Below are 16,717 nucleotides of genomic sequence, written 5' to 3' on the forward strand. Positions count from 1 at the left end.
TTGTTTGGTTAGAAGAAATGAATGTAAAGTCCTATATAGTGAAGGCCAACAGTGGCGAGCGACAGAGGGCGGCGATGGCTGGCAATTGTGGTGGCTGACGTTAGTGGCGGGCGAAGGAGGGTGGCAGTAAAGAATGGTGGAAGCGGGCAGCTAGCAAAGGGTTGTGGCCGACGCAGGGTAGCGGCGGGTGTTAGTTAAGCAAACTTGTGATGTAAACACAAAATTTTGTAAAACCCCAACATTTGATAATCTGAGAGTTTATTTTACACTCAAAATGAACTACTTCACTTTATATTACTCTTACTATACTTTGCATCATTTTGTATTCCCATGAAACACTAAATTTTATAAAACCCTTATATTTGAAATACTTTACACCCTAAAATAATACAACCCAACAGCCCCTTATAACAAATTGAGTTACAACACCCAATACTCCTCGACTTACTAAAACAATCACAAAAAAATTTAAATCATCTCTAATTTGAGCTTGCCTAATTAATCGAGCTTAAACTCGAGCTTAATTCTACAAATTAAAAAAGATTCATGAATCCACTCATTTACAACAAAAAAGAAAAAATTATTATTATTCAAACAATTATTATAATAAAATTCTAAAAAAGAAAAATAATTTAGAATATATATAACAAAGAATCACTTAATATAACAAAATAAGATTTCAAAAGCTTTATATTTTCACTCTTAAATTCAAATATATTTTGCAATAATATTTTTAAAACGAGCGGCCAGCTTACGAGCTAATGAATCAAGTCAAGTCAAAGGCTATCTTAAGCTCAACTCACAAGTTATTTATTGATTCACAAATCGACTTGATTCACTTACGCCCCTAATTCAAATGACTGCATGCAAAATGATCAAATAGAATACTGCATATATAACTGTATAATCAATTAAAATTAAAATATAAAATCATTGCCAATTGAAAATTGTACAAACGGACATTCATATTGTTCCAACGAGAGAAAATTTCAACAGCAGGGGATAAGCAAAAGAAAAGTTTCTCAGGGAAAAAGAAGCAGAAGTAACAATATGACTGAAACAAAAACTGTCGGTGACAGATTAACATACCAGCATAAAAAAAATGAAGTAAAATTGTACATTATTTCCACAGTTCTTCCATGGGAATTCCACGTTCCCGAGCAACATCTCTGAACTGCCTCATCTTCTGGACAGCAATGACTGTAGCCCGGGCATTGTTGAGGGCATTCTTGCTGCCAATCTGCTTTCCAAGAGCATTCTCTACTCCAGCCATTTCTAGCACAACCCGCACCGCTCCTCCGGCGATGACGCCGGTGCCGGGTGAAGCTGGCCTCAACATCACCTTAGCTGCTCCATAATCTCCATCAGATCTGTTAATCCATGCCAAAATTGGGAAGAAGTGAGAATGAAAGCAAGAAACAATGCCATAAGTGGGTAGGACACAAAGTTGGATTGTTTTATTGGTTTTGATATAACATACAACAAATGCAAATATCTACAAGCTTTGTAGCGGGAGGAAGTGAATATTGCAATATCCTACAATTAGCAGTGGTCTATCCTACAATTAGCAGCTGACCTACGGATTTAAAAAAGAGATGACGGAAGGCTTGTAATGTATACGACGCTCCACTCACAAGTGACATGTCATCTACAATCCAAAGCAATAAGTTGTGGAGAGTGTAGACACTTGTAAGCAACGACATAAGACTGGAAGTACACGCGATAGCATCGACCACCAAGCTTATCTTGTTGGGTCAATAAGTGAAATCAAGTTTGAACACGATCCTTCTATGTGGGTCAGTAGGAGTCGACACGGTTCGAATTGTCGAACAAATATAGGATCATGACATTGACCGGGTTATTTGTTTTATATGTTCATATTAGACTTTCAAGGTATACAACAAAGAAAATTCACCAATAAATGCATAAAACCTGCAAAGAACTCAATCATCTATCAGAAAATAGACAAAGTTGACAATGTTCAATCAACAAGTGAAATCACTCATAATCATCCCGATGATGGCCATGTTAAATGTTATCTCAACGAGGGATTCCAAAAATTTAAAATACCTCCCAAATTTCCAAATCCAATAAAAAATTTAAATTTTAAAAATATGAAAACCTAAAATACTAAAAATAAAATAAATTATCAAACACTTAAAGCAAAAATCCATCCACCCTCTACAATAGTTTGCCTAGGTGGACAATTTGAAAATTATTTTAGCTTACAAAGAGTTAATGCCCGGTCGAAAATATCACTAGGATTCATTCTTAAACCATCTCTGGCCAGTAAGGGCGTGGCACGTATCCTCTAACTAGTGATTTTACAGCCAAACGGCACCACACTGTGAGTTTCGTTGCTAAATAAAATCATAAGTAAATGGTTATGATCGGGACCCTCTGAACCGAATGATTTTGTCACCAAATGGCACAACTAAATCACGATCATAGTAAGAGCTTGTATGCTCCCCAATGATGTCAAATCCTTGAGATATGAATCAATATAATATGATCGATAGAGCACAAAGCCCTTTGTTAGCTAAGATGGATTCAAAGTTGTCCCCTCAGACAAATTTTCACCACATATCTATAAGGTACCTTTAGACGAAGCAACCCATAGCTGTCGACAAGGATTTTCGGTCAACTTGGGTCGACTATCTCCTCTGACTAAGTAGACTAGGGACCATGATAACCCGGGACGACTAAACCATGGGATTTTGATAGGGTTCATCATCATTTCCCCACCATCTGCTTTAAGTGAAGGTGGTAAATTTTTTTAATTTTAAATATTAAGCTTCCAAATACCAAACCATGCTGCAACCATACATCATATACCACATATCTCTATGTATCTGTCTGACGACTAGCCTTAATCGAAAATTCTCTCCCGCTATTGGGAGGGGTAATTAATTATAGGGGCTTGCGCCTATAGAAAACTTAAACTCATATCATAAAGTCCTCGCAAAATGAGGGAAAAATTTTTGGGTAGTGTTTTATCTACAAACCCAATATGCCTTCTAAAAATTTGCCTCATAACTTACTCATTAAAACTTTCCTTGACAACCTGAAGAAAATGAAAGAAAGGAGGTCCACAGAGAGGCCGGGCGCGAATTTTCGGAGCCCACACAAAACTTCAATAACACAATTTTATGTAAAAGAACAAGGGAAAGCTTTTAAGCTTATGCCAATAGATACTACAAATTTTGCGGCAGTAATGCAATGATTTACATTCCTCAATAAAGATCAGCAAGAAAATAGAACTGACACTACAGCTTGTAGAATTTTACTTTTTTAGCATTTTTTCAAGAAAGTATGCATAATAAATATTGCAAGCATTATTGAAGCAGAATATTGTTTCCATGCAGTACATAGAAAATTGTCTATAAAACATGATGAAAGACACAACAGACCAACAAAATCAAGTGTTCCAGATCCAAAACTACAAGCAGTCAACACCTAACTTCAGAAACAACTGAATAGAGTAAAAAAAACAAAGTAAAAGCCGAATAATATCACGTAAATTATCTTAAGGAAAAAAGAAAGAAAGCATGAAGTCCACAAATTGCATTTGCCTTATGCAAAGTTTAAATAAGTACATCAAGATATCCTTTTATTTATTCATACAGAAAGATAGAGGACTTCACAAAAACAAATATAAGCACACAATAGGCTGAATTAGCACACTACTGGAGTAAATAAGCACTTAAGCAAAATGTCAAATATTGCCTAAAGCACCCAGCCATGCTTTGCTCTAGACCGTTACATTATTACATATCTCCTGAGATTGAGGTATATATTGTCATGGCTAGAATAGAGGTCATTGGATAATAAAAAAGAACAAATTCCAACAATATTTATTCTGAATGGAATAGAAAACCAAATACGGCTTAGATTTGGGAGATCATGGTTTCTCATGGGCGAAAGCCACTATGGCTAATTGTTTCTCGGGTATGATACCAAAGCACTCTCGATTAAGGATGTTCAATACATATTATTGATTCAACATAAATGGTTCAAACAGGTGAGATACAAGTTCAAACAGGTGAAAGATGCCCACAAGAGGTAAATCAACGAAGAGGATAGGAATGTCAGTAGTGGCAGAATTTGGTTTCATCCCTCAAAAAGTCTGTGTAAGAGTGGGTTGATTAGACTTAGAATGAAAAGGACGAATGTTTGTTTTTATAATTTAGTAAGAAAATAATCAAGTGGTCAAGGAATTCAAATTAGCTTTATTTAATTTTAATTTTAAACATAATATTTATCTTATGAACCCACTTGAGTGTCCAAAACATCACAAAGCATCACAAGCAATAGATAGAAAAAGCAATAAATCTCAAATTATGGCATGCAATGAGATGGAAGGGAGAAAAGCAGTACGCATTCCAAATGCTCACTAGCTTAAGCCTTTAACCTAGCACTCTATGGGCAATGCCCACAGCACAACACAGACATAATGAAAAAAAAATTAATACATGAAAATACAGGTCACTTCATTAACCCGTTACCTACAAATATTTATTGCAAAGCTACAAATAAAACCTTAGATACCTATACATAAACATTGATAATATAGTGCAAATCCCAAGGAAAATTTGCAAGGCATAAACTGAGGAGTGAACATGTATGTAAGAGTGTGCTTATGTGCATGGTAAGCAGACTATGATAATACATGCCATCCGGTTTATCTAATCCACAAAATTAGCTCTAAGTTTTTGTAATTAGGATGGCTAAGTGACCAAAATAAGAAAATTTAATCAAACGCTCAGGATAATGATAGGAAATACTTGAGTTCGCAAGTAACCCTAAGATAATACTTGAGTTCGCAAGCAAACCTAGAAAACTTGGAGAAGAATGATGGAATTCACTAATAGATGCAAGAAGACAATAAAAGATACAATGCTCTTCGATTCAAGAGGAAGAACAACTCTCCACAAGTTTCTAGCAAACACTAGAGCCCAAGCACACGATGAGATCTCAAACATTCATTCAAATTCAAGATTTCCTCCTAAGCTCCTCATTAACATCAAAGGACAATTACAAACTTCCTAAACAGCCCCCTTCGTTCAAATTTTCCCTCCTAAGTTTGAATTAATCCAAGCATGGTCCACTTAGGGCTTCCGCCCCCTCCTTGCCTCTCAGTTTTCCGCCCCCTGTGGGGCCCACCAAGTGTAGACAAGGATCGGTTGGACCGGTCCAGCCGACCCCTCCTGGGCCGGCGGCATATCAGATAACAAAGAAAGTGTGGGGAAATCATAGGGACGAATTCTGGAATTTCTTCCATTTTACGAGCATCATTTCCTAATTTCCACAAACCAAATCATAACTTGAGAATATAGAAATTTAGCAATACAAAGGCTACATTAGATCGAGTTTGGGTTCAGATTGAAAACTCAATGTAATATGAGTTTTTAAAACAAAATGTGCCTCGATGATATAAGTATTTAAGTGACTTAAAATCATCACTAAATTCTTCAAACCCATACGTTTTTGATAATTTAAAATTTTCTATCATCAAAACTGAAATGACCCATGGAAAAGGGGGTCAGCATTCAGCAATAGCCATTTGAAAAGGCGAGAAAACCATTGGTTGTGGGCATAAGGCCCAATACAAAATAGTGTTTAAACATTGCAACAAGTTAGCCTTGGCTAGTGCAGGACCATGTGCTAGGTGTTTGGTCAAATTGATGAGTCATCGAGGAGTTTAGTGTCACTCAATGCACATGTAAGAAAGATTTTGGCCTGAAGATTCGAAATCATCAATTGGGGGCCAACAAAAGTGATGGTACTGTAACAAGAAGTTCAAGCAATGAGGTTGTCGGGTCGACGAGCTATTAATTCAATGGGTAGTGAAATTTTGGGAAGACCGGTGATACCTAGAGGTAAGACAATAGCAAGTCATCTCTTCAAAGATGACAAGTTGTCTCAAGGTGGATCACAAGCTATTTCGAGTGAGGATAAGGGCAAGATATCTCAAGGTGAGACAATGAGTAATTTAATGATGAGGCAATGATAAATTGTCTCAAAAGAGATTATAAGTCATCCAAGAATGAGATGATGGCAAGTCATACCAAGGCAAGATGATAAGTCACCCTAGGATAAGATAACATCAAGTTGTTCCATGGAAAGATCATAAGTTGGCTTGGGATGAGATGATGACAAATCATCCTAATGCTATGTGACAAGTCATTCTAGGATGAGACAATCGCAAGTCTTCTTAAGGAGAGATGATAAGCCATCCAAGATAAGACAATGACAAGTCTTCCCAAGATGAGATGACATTTCTCATAATGAGACAATGCCACATCGTGCTAAGGTGAGATGATAGTTCATCTTAGATGATGACATAATGGCAAGTCATCATAAGCCAAGATGGCAAGTTGGCCCTAGATAAGACAATTTAATGTTGTCCCAAAGTAAGATGGCAAATCATCCAAGGCTGAAACAATAGCAAGGTAGTAACAAGCAAGGGCATAGTACCTAATAGGTAAGGGCGTTCTTTAATCTCCTAGAACAGGCAACCAAACCATTCCTCAATAGGGGTCCAAATTTTACATGCAAAAAACTTAGGAGCTTTCTAAGGGGTGGTTGACCCTCCCTATAGCCACAAGATGGAGAGTACAGAGAAGGTCACCAAGTGGAGGAGTTGGCGACAGCTTAGGAGAGGTTGAAAAGAACAAATTTCAAGAGAAAAAAAGTGGGAAGGGTGATGGTGATTACACATGTTGCTATGAAAAGCTTGAGGAAGTCCCTTATGTTCTAGCATTTGACTTCATCATCTACTCGTGGAGGCAACGATTAACATATCCATTCTTTTAGACAAACCGAGAGAAAACTTATAAAAGACTGGATGTGAGCAGGAAGGAGCGAGAGCTATTGCTCTTTCCAATTGGGTGTTGCCGACTTTTGAACCAAAGTTTCCAAGCAAGAAGTGGTCAATAGTTGCCAAAAATTACCAACATTCCAACCCTTGGGGTAGAAGCAGGCTTTTGGATTTATAAACCCCAAGATTTGGCCAGAAGGAGCCAAGGATGATGGGTAGGGGAGCAACATGAGACACTTTGGACAAGGAGAATTTCTTGAGCAATGTGTCCAAAAAAAAAATCTCAAAAAAGGATGGGCCAAGGGAAGAATAAATTTTTTTTTCACCTTTTGGAAAGTGGGGTTGACATGCCTAAGCTTTAGGAAAGGGTCAAATCAAAGCATGGATCGCAAGGAGTTGACTTTAAGAAAGGATCTTATGAAGCCAATATAGATAGTCATTGATTGATTGCAAACAAGAAAGACTTCTAATCAAGGTTTAAAATTGCGTAAATAAGCCTCGAGGCGGTTTTCGTCCGTGAGGCGAGGCGTAAGCCTCGAGGCGGTCTGAGGTGAAAGCCTCACGGACGCAGAATTGCGTAAATGAGAATTTAAGGGTTTAAGCAGGTAAATAATAACAAAATTCTATCATACAATAAAAACATCTAAATGACAAGTGGAATTAGTGAAAATTAAGAAAAGAGATGCAATAAAAGCATGTTCCAAAGTAAGATGATGACATAATGGCAAGTCATCATAAGCCAAGATGACAAGTTGGCCCTAGATAAGACAATTTAATGTTGTCCCAAAGTAAGATGGCAAATCGTCCAAGGCTGAAACAATAGCAAGGTAGTAACAAGCAAGGGCATTGTACCTAATAGGTAAGGGTGTTCTTTAATCTCCTAGAGCAGGCAACCAAACCATTCCTCAATAGGGGTCCAAATTTAACATGCGAGAAACTTAGGAGCTTTCAAAGGGGTGGTTGGCCCTCCCTATAGCCACAAGATGGTGAGTAGAAAGAAGGTCACCAAGTAGAGGAGTTGGCGACAGCTTAGGAGAGGTTGAAAAGAACAAATTTCAAGAAAAAAAAAGGGGAAGGGTGATGGTGATTACACATGTTGCTATGAAAAGCTTGAGGAAGTCCCTTATGTTCTAGCATTTGACTTTTAAATACACATACGTCTTCTCGCCGCCTCCTATGTCAACTTGCACACTATATTTCCAAGAAGAGTCATGCCGCAATGACGTATTCGCCTTTTCCTTGCCTCTAACCATGTTTCCCAATGCAAAAATCCAAAAACACACAAAAAAAAAAATCAAAAAATAAAAAACCCTAGATTTTCTTTCACTTGAAAAATCTTACCATAAACTAAAAAAAAAACCTAAAATTGATTGTGGAGTACTCATAGAGGGCGGCCGGACACTTCAAGTTCGCCGGAGAGAGGCGGCGCCGGCGGGAGAGGTGGCGTGAAGGGTGGCCGAGGGTGCGAGAGCGTCTCTGGTTCGCGAACATAACTGCTAGAAGGGAAATTTTCGGAACACCTGGAACCCGTGCGGGATGAAGGGAAGAAGAGGCTTTATTTTAAGTAGGTGGGACCGGTTTGGTGAGGCGTACGCCTCACCTATAATTGCGCAATTGCGCCTCTGAGGCGCGCCTCAGACCAGGCCAGGCTTTTGGATTTATAAACCCCAAGATTTGGCCAGAAGGAGCCAAGGACGATGGGCAACATGAGACACTTTGGACAAGGAAAATTTCTTGAGCAACGTGTCCAAAAAAAAATCTCAAAAAAGGATGGGCCAAGGGAAGGATAAAAATTTTTTTCACCTTTTGGAAAGTGGGGTTGACATGCCTAAGCTTTAGGAAAAAGCATGGATCATAAGGAGTTGACTTTAAGAAAGGATCCTATGAAGCCAATATAGATAGTCATTGATTGATTGCAAACAAGAAAGACTTCTTGAGGGAAGTCATCAAGAAGGGAAACTTTTAAGATGAAATAGTTGAGAATGGAGAATTCTCCGGAGAAGTTGCTATGAAGGGAAATTTTTAAGGACAAGTCATCGAGAGAGAAGCCATAAAGAAGGGAGATATCTGAGAAGAAGGTGCTAAGAAGGGAGACTTCTTAAGAAAAATCACTATAAATGGAGATTTCTTGAGTTAAGCCATCAAGAATAGAGTCATCTTCATAAAAGTGAGACTTTTCAAGAGAAGTTGTCAATAAGGTTAGACTTCTCGAGAAAAGGACCCGATTATGGCCCTCCAACCACTATTGTCTGACTTCAATCCTCAGACAACCAACATTCAACTATGATTCTCTAATCTCGGTCACTCAACTACAGTCCTCAGACCATTATCGCTTGGTTACACTGAGATTGGCTGACTTTGTCACCTACCATCACTAACAACATCAACATATGTCATCACCCATAAGGACAATGCACACTATTGACATTAATGATCAAACAACAACAAATGATCTCCCCTCTTCGATGGAGAATGATCAAACAAACAACAACAACAAATGATCTATATTCATGCTAGACTTCTTGATCCTTTATCTCCCCACTTCGATGGAGAATGATCAAACAAACAACAAATGATCTCTTGAAGATAACCTATGTCGTAGTGCTCTTCTAACTTTCACCATAGAATTTGTTATGTGCAATTTATATTTGTTATGTTATATCAACACCTATTCCAATAACCAAAAAGGATATTGTAACCGACGACAAACACTAGTAGAATTATTTCAGTTCGGCCAAAACTTGTGGTTTCTCTTTTTTGGATTTTCAACGTAAAAACTTTGGTGTATCTTATGACTATTCCTTTGTTTGTCTATGTGCTAGACTTTCATGTAGATGTTAAAATGTTAAACTCTAATTTTATCATTGTGAATCTCCTAGCATGTAACAATCTTAAATTTGTCCAAGAGTTATGATGCCTTTTACGAAAATCCTAAAAATATTGAAAATCTCATATGGTACCCCAAAAAAATGCTTCTTACTCCTAAGATTGGGAAATACAAGATAAAGCTCTCCAAAGCTGTGTGATGCTCTATATCTGTTAATATAAAGGAAGGTGATAAAAACCTGAAGAAGGAATTTCATTCCATTAGGTATCTCTATGTAGTATGTAGCAAGAAAACATTTTCTTTTTTCATTCTCTTTAACTTAAGGAAAGAAACAACATGTCAATTTGATAAGTATAAATTAAGGTGATGAGAATTAGAAGAAGTACATTCCATTAGGGGACCCTAAGTGGCAAAAAACATTTCCTTTTCATACTCTTTAACATCTGAAAAGAAACAAAATTATAACACTTTTTCAAAAGCATGTCAAGATATTTATGTATATATTGAAACCAATAATATGACAGAAATACTTTTAGCGGACATATGTAATCAAGCCAGGCCAAGATAGTTAGAATAAGGATGATGCTGAGGATGATGATGGTCATATGCAATCTTGAATTGCCGCAAAAACCAAAAAAATTATCTTCATAGAACATCATAACAATCAAATACTGCAACCTCTGAAGCATTTGTTAAAATACATATTTGGATTAAAACAATTTGAGCAGCATATATACACATAAGAAGCATATATATAGATACTTGAGTGCAAACATGTAGACAAATGTAGATTCATGCTGAGGCGCACCTCGCCCAGTCCCTAAAAGCACAAAGGAAATATAAAAAAACCAGCATAAGCACAGCACGCATGCTTCCTGCCTTGGTTTCAAAAGAATGCCAATCATATGCTAATTGGATCCTTTCACCCACTCATAAAGGTAAATGTTAAAATGAGTACAACAACAACAACATCAAGCCTTTGTCTCACTACGTGGGGTCGGCTAGATGAATCCTTTTTCGCCATTGTGTCCTATTAAAAGTCAAATTCTCATTTAAATATAATAAAGAAAGATCACTTCTAATATTTTCTTACCAAGTCTTTTTAGGTCTATCTCTATCTTTTTTTAACAAAAATCAAATCTAATACCTCAACTTTCCTAACCGGATCATCGGAAGGCCTCCGTTTAATGTGACCAAACCATCTAAGGCGACTCTCTCTAATCTTATCATCCACTGGAGCTACTCCAACCTTTTCACGTATATGTAAATGTTAAAATGAGTATTGGAAAAAAATCATGATGAAATTAAATTATTGGATGCTAATTTTGTAATCATGAATAACTAAAAAAGATGCTTGAGAAGGCTGATTCACCTAGCGTGAAAAAACAAGATTTCTGGGAAGAGTTATGACTTTCTGTGACACCAGGACAATCTTCATGGTTACTTAAGCTCCAAAATGCACGAAAAGCTATTCATTAGATGGTTTATGATATGTTCTTTGTTAGGATGCAAAGGAGGTGGCCCATTTGTTTAAGAGTTTACAGAAATATCTTAAACAGAGGTGTTGCTTATTTGCTACTTGCTACAAGTAGTTAGAGGCTGTTGGTAATATCTCCTCTCATCTAGGGTTTGCTGCAACCATATGAAGAACTTAATGCATAACTATTTTAGCCACTCTTCGAAAAATAGCCTGGCAGCTGAAAGTGTCATTTTTTTTATCAGAAAGACAGTTATAATTCATATAATGCTAATCTATAAGAGTTAAAGATCCCATTTTCAAAATCACAAAGGATCGAAGCCTGTGGAAAAAAAAGATGTGGCTGCTGGTCATTTACAAAATAAATGTATATGCGGAAAAATTTACGTCTCTAAGCATTTGTTTGGGATGGCTTTTTTATTGCTTCTTAAAGCAGTTTTTAGTAAAAAAAAATATATTTTTTTTATTTTTTTTACTAAAAACTGCTTTAAGAAGCAGTAAGAAAGCCGTCCCAAATGAAGCCTAAGTATGGATGCATAACTTATTTACCCTAGATGGATGTTTGACTTAAAATACACATGTTCCTTCACTGGATTTCTCATTAAGCTTCTGAAAAAATGGTTAAGAAAAATTAAAGTGGTGTGTATGTAAATCCCAAAATTAAAACTTCCTATGAGGAAAAAAAAAGTATTGAATTTTAGCATTTTGCATTATGCCTTAAACCTACTCATAAATTTTACTTTGCAATGCAAGGATCCATCAAAAAGTTCAGATCAGGTAACGTATTCAAAATTCTACACATTCAATAAGCAACAAACTTCACCATCAAACCATCCCAACAATGCAAAGTCACAAACTGATTATCTGGAATCCAATAGTCCACCAAAATGTCATCATTTTGCATTCAATCATCAAGGATTCATCTACAATGGAACTCCAGCTAAAAAAATCCACTTTTTTCAAAAAGAACGCGTAGCAAATCAAGAAACAAAGCTAGCATTACCTGTGAGGAAATGTCAAGTACTTGGTCATCGGCACAGTAACAATATTTCTCCGCGCATTGGTCGACGACTTGACAATTGCATCCACCACCTCCTTGGCCTTCCCGACCCCAACCCCCACCTGCCCCTCCTTGTTCCCCACCACAACAATCGCCCGAAACGACATCTTCTTCCCTCCCTTCACCACTTTGGTCACCCTTCTCACCTGCACCACTCTCTCTTCGAACCCATCAGTCACCTTTTCCCTCTTCTTTCTCCCTAGAAGACTGCTGGTCTTTTTCAATTTGGAGTCCATGACATAAATGTCATTCCCGAGCACACTCTCTCCGCTGTAGGCCGGCCCGTATATCTCCTCGTACGCGACGGCAATCTCCTCCTCAGTTTCCGGAGGTAGCTCGTCGAACGCCGGTGGGGGCACGTAACCCTCAGGCCGTTCCGGGGGGTCGAAGTTGACAACTTCACTTGGTTCAACGTTGTAGAAGAAAGTGGTTTCTAGGTCCCCCTTGGACGCTGTGGCGGATGGCGGCTGAGTCGTTGCGTATAGGCGGAGGGGAGTGGGCCTGAAGTTTAGGGGTCTGAGGAGGAAGGAGGAGGTAGGGGGTATGGAGGCGAAGTAGGAAGAGGAGGAGAAGGACCGATAGGAGCGGAGAGACAGAAAGCTCATGGAGGAGAGAGACATAGCAGAAGCCATGGCTTCGAGCTTCCGGTGCAATTGGACCAAGAGTGGAGAAGGGCAGCCAGAGGGATTTTATCGCTTTCTAATCTTGTCACAAATGATTACGCTCGGATTTGCTTAGAGGATGTTCGCTTAGCGAGCTGACTTGATATGGACTCAGTAAAAAGCTCTATGAGTTGAGTTTATCGAGCTCATGAGTCGAGCTCAAATATGATTTTGAGCTCGACAGCTTATCAAGTTCAAGTTCAAACAACCCATTGCTCGATGAGCTCAAGCTCGTCGAGCGGCTTGAGTATGAAATAGGTAGTCAGAAAATGCAATTGCGCCTGGGAAAAGCTGGCAACGACCTAAGCTGGGAACGACGCAAGCTGGACGGAAGCTCGACGGTCGATGACTCATGCTCGACGGATGCGGATGGTCGATGACGCAAGCTCGACGGACGCAGACGGAACCTCGACGACACAAGCTGTCGACGAGACAGACGCTAGCAAAGGCGTGTACGAAAGCTCAACGGACGGACTAAGCTCGAAATGCCTCTCGAACAGCTTGATGAGTTTTTTTTTTTTTTCCTTTGTTGATTCGAGCTCGACTTGAGTTCAATCTCAAGCTCGATATTTGACAGTCGAGCTCAAGTCTAGAGCTCAACTCGAACACCCCCTGACTCGAGCTCGACTCGACTCATTTGCACCCCTAGTGCGGATACATAGCTCTACTTTCGTACGCTAATAGATTACTGACACGTGGATATTTAATATTGATATTATTTTTCTAATGGACCAGATCGAGACAATCTTTTTAACCTTTTTTTTTTTTTAAGAAACTCACAAAAGTGCCCAAGTATTTAGGATTTTGGTGTGTGGCTTAATATCACATTTTTCCTATTGAGAAAAGAAAAAACGAGAAACATGCGAGGAAAATGGAATCTGATTTGAAGGACATTGCATTCGTCGAGGAGATGAAAGGAGATATTCAAAACATCCATTGAGAGTTGCTGCAGCCAACAATGGGAGAAAGACTAGGGTAATTATCAATAAAATTTAAACTCATCATAAGTTTTACTATTTATTACTATTATTTTTAATGGTGTATTCTTCAATTATTTATGTGTCAGATGCCTCTAAGAAGTATGATTTTGTTATGTAAGGATGATTTTAATGTAAATATCAATTATTTATGTGTGGATGTTGTGAAGAAGCATGATTTTGTAAGATTTTAATATAAATATATAGTTTTTTAGGGTTTAGGATGTATTCTTCGAATTATGGGTAATTGTAAAATTATATTTGAAAATTGTATTTTTCCTAATACACACTGTGTATTGTTATGTATTTAGTTGTGTGTTGCTCTGTACTGATGCATATTGCTATGTATTGTTGTATATTGATGTGTACTTGTGTATATTGCTATGTACTGCTGGGTATTCAGATGTGTATTATTGTATATTTATATTATTGTGTAATGTTGTATATTGAGTTATATATTATTGTGTACTACTGGGTATTCAGCTGTGTACTATTCTGTATTTGTATTGATGTATACTATTGTGTACTAAACTATGTGTTAATGTGTATTTAGTTATGTATTACTGTGTACCGCTATATATTGAATTATGTACTACTATGTATTTAGCTGTATATTGTTGTGTATTGATGTACTTAGCTGTGTATTGGTGTGTATTGCTAGGTACTGAGATGTGTGATGTTGTGTGTTGATATGTATTTAGTTATGTATTGAACTGTGTATTATTGTGTATTAATGTGTATTGAGTTGTGTATTGATATGCATTGTTATGTTGCATTGTTGTGTATTGATGGGTGTTGAGTTGTGCACTATTGTGTATTGTTGTGTATTTTATTCTATATTGCAATGTATTGTTATGTATTTAGGTAGCTAGTTTTTGCTTGTACATAGGGTATTTTAAATTATAAGAAGTAAGCATATGATATGTACTACAGTTATGCTCATATTATTGATTTTAGTATTCACAAAGAACATCACATTTGCAGACCAAATTCTTTAAAAATAAGATCTTAGGAATATGTTTGCTTAAAAGCTGGTTTCAAAAAGGGTTTTGACTTTAATTCTCAATCAAAATATTAGAAATCACACTAGAACATTGTGTTCCACTATGATTAGATTTATGATTGCTAAAAGCTTGTATCATGACAATACACATCAATACACAGTAGTACCCAACAATACCCACTTTCTATTATGCAGAAAAAAAAACCCTAAACCCTAACAACTCTTTCAAATAAACCATTTACAAATCAAATAGATTTGGCATTTTAACATATCGAGTGATGTAGAACTGCTCTGGAGATAAATCTGACCTTAACTCCTGTTTGGAAGAATAGCAAATGCTGACACTTTTGGTTTGCCGTAAGACGGTGAAAGGTTCAACATCCGGACATATTAATTTCCCAACTAGAAGACTCGATCCTTATGCGAAGATGAAGAGCCGCCTAAACTGAGAGCAAAGAGCTAAAAGATTGATCCAGGAATCGAAAATGAAACATCAGAATGCCGCGACTTTTGGTATGTACAAATTTTAAAATTTTCACGGACCAGGTTTTTCACCTTTGGACCAGTGGATTGGGTTGGTTCGTCGGGCCACATGTTTCAGCATTCTATTGGAGTCTAGATGTAGAGCTACGTCCGAGGTCCACACAAAATAATTTCTCAAAAAAAGGAATGCATTCTAAAAGTAATGAAAAAACAGTGTAAAAAAATTTTAGAGCTGGAGTTTTGACTAGCACTTTGACTTAATTTGAATAAATATTTTAAAAAAATGGAGTTTTTTGCATAGATGAAAAGTAAATGCAAGTAAATGTTATTTTGTTTGACTTGAAATAAAATGTATGTAGTGTAAAATTCAAAGATGATAGCGGCCGCAGGTGGCGGTGGTGGCCAACTGTGATGACAAGTGGTGGTAGCCCATTGTGATGGCCAATGGTGGCCGGCAACGGACGGCTACTAGTTGCGGCCAATGGTGGTGTGGGCCATCAAAGACTGGTATTAGCAAAGACTAGTGATGGCCGACGATGGTGGACTACTATGGGTGGCGACGAGCGACGGCGATCTAACTTGCTTGCTTGTGATGTAAATAATTTTCACTCAAAATTGAACGAGTTTAATTTATCTCAAAAGTGAACTAAAATGATCTACAATGTTTTTACTTTATATACTTTGTATTTCTTTTTCATTTAAGCAAGCATCAAAATTTTTAAAACCCCGACAAAAAAAACTGTGATCATCAATTTTATTGTTTTTAAAATGGACACTCCACTAGATTTTATTTGTTTACATTTATAATATCTAAAATTTTATATTTATTTAATACCTTTTAATATTTAAATATTTAATATATACATTTTATTCATTTATTTATTTAAAATGAAATATATTTTCACATTAATATTGAAAATTTTAAAAATTAAATAATATTATATTATATAAGTAAATATAAAAAATCTGTTTATAAATATATATAAATTTAGAGACGTAATATTATTTTTAAATTACTTTGATACAATTATTTTAAATCATTTAAAATAAAATTGAATGATTAACGTCTATAACGGCACAAAATATAATCATCCAGATCTTTTAAATTACTTGTGAAAATATTAATAAATTTTTATGTAATTTTTCTTTAAACATTGATTAATAAAGTATCAATTAAACAATATATATACTAATATTTAAAATTATATAGCCTAATAATAAAATAAATTAAAACACCAAATATAAAATCTAAAATAAAATACATTTACATGCCCTCCACTATACCAGCACTTACATTGAACAAGCTGCTCCATCAAAATTTTCAATATTAACATCCCATTGCTCAAAAACAAAATTTTTTTATTGAAAAAAGAGAATATCTAGAATATTCTTTTTTGGTATTGTAAAA

The 16,717-nt window shown here is 36.6% G+C and overlaps 1 protein-coding gene across 1 annotated transcript; it reads right to left on the reverse strand.

The window, feature by feature from the left end:
• Positions 1-906: 906 nt before the first annotated feature.
• On the reverse strand, positions 907-12,917 carry LOC110105371 (30S ribosomal protein S5, chloroplastic). Its single transcript, XM_020834842.2, has 2 exons — positions 12,128-12,917; positions 907-1,370 (listed from the first exon to the last, which is right to left on the reverse strand). Exons 1-2 carry the CDS (start codon positions 12,814-12,816, stop codon positions 1,121-1,123), a joined length of 939 nt encoding a protein of 312 aa, XP_020690501.1. The 5' UTR covers positions 12,817-12,917; the 3' UTR covers positions 907-1,120.
• Positions 12,918-16,717: the final 3,800 nt, after the last annotated feature.

The sequence above is a fragment of the Dendrobium catenatum genome, unplaced genomic scaffold (genome assembly GCF_001605985.2).
Source record: "Dendrobium catenatum unplaced genomic scaffold, ASM160598v2 fragScaff_scaffold_1013, whole genome shotgun sequence".
Lineage (NCBI taxonomy): Eukaryota > Viridiplantae > Streptophyta > Magnoliopsida > Asparagales > Orchidaceae > Dendrobium > Dendrobium catenatum.

Bases quoted from the DNA above. Each gene is read 5' to 3' on its own strand.
- LOC110105371 (XM_020834842.2), bottom strand. From the start codon at position 12,816: ATGGCTTCTGCTATGTCTCTCTCCTCCATGAGCTTTCTGTCTCTCCGC. The intron at 1,371-12,127 runs GTAATGCTAGCT...ATGGATTAACAG, and splicing joins TACTTGACATTTCCTCACAG to ATCTGATGGAGATTATGGAG.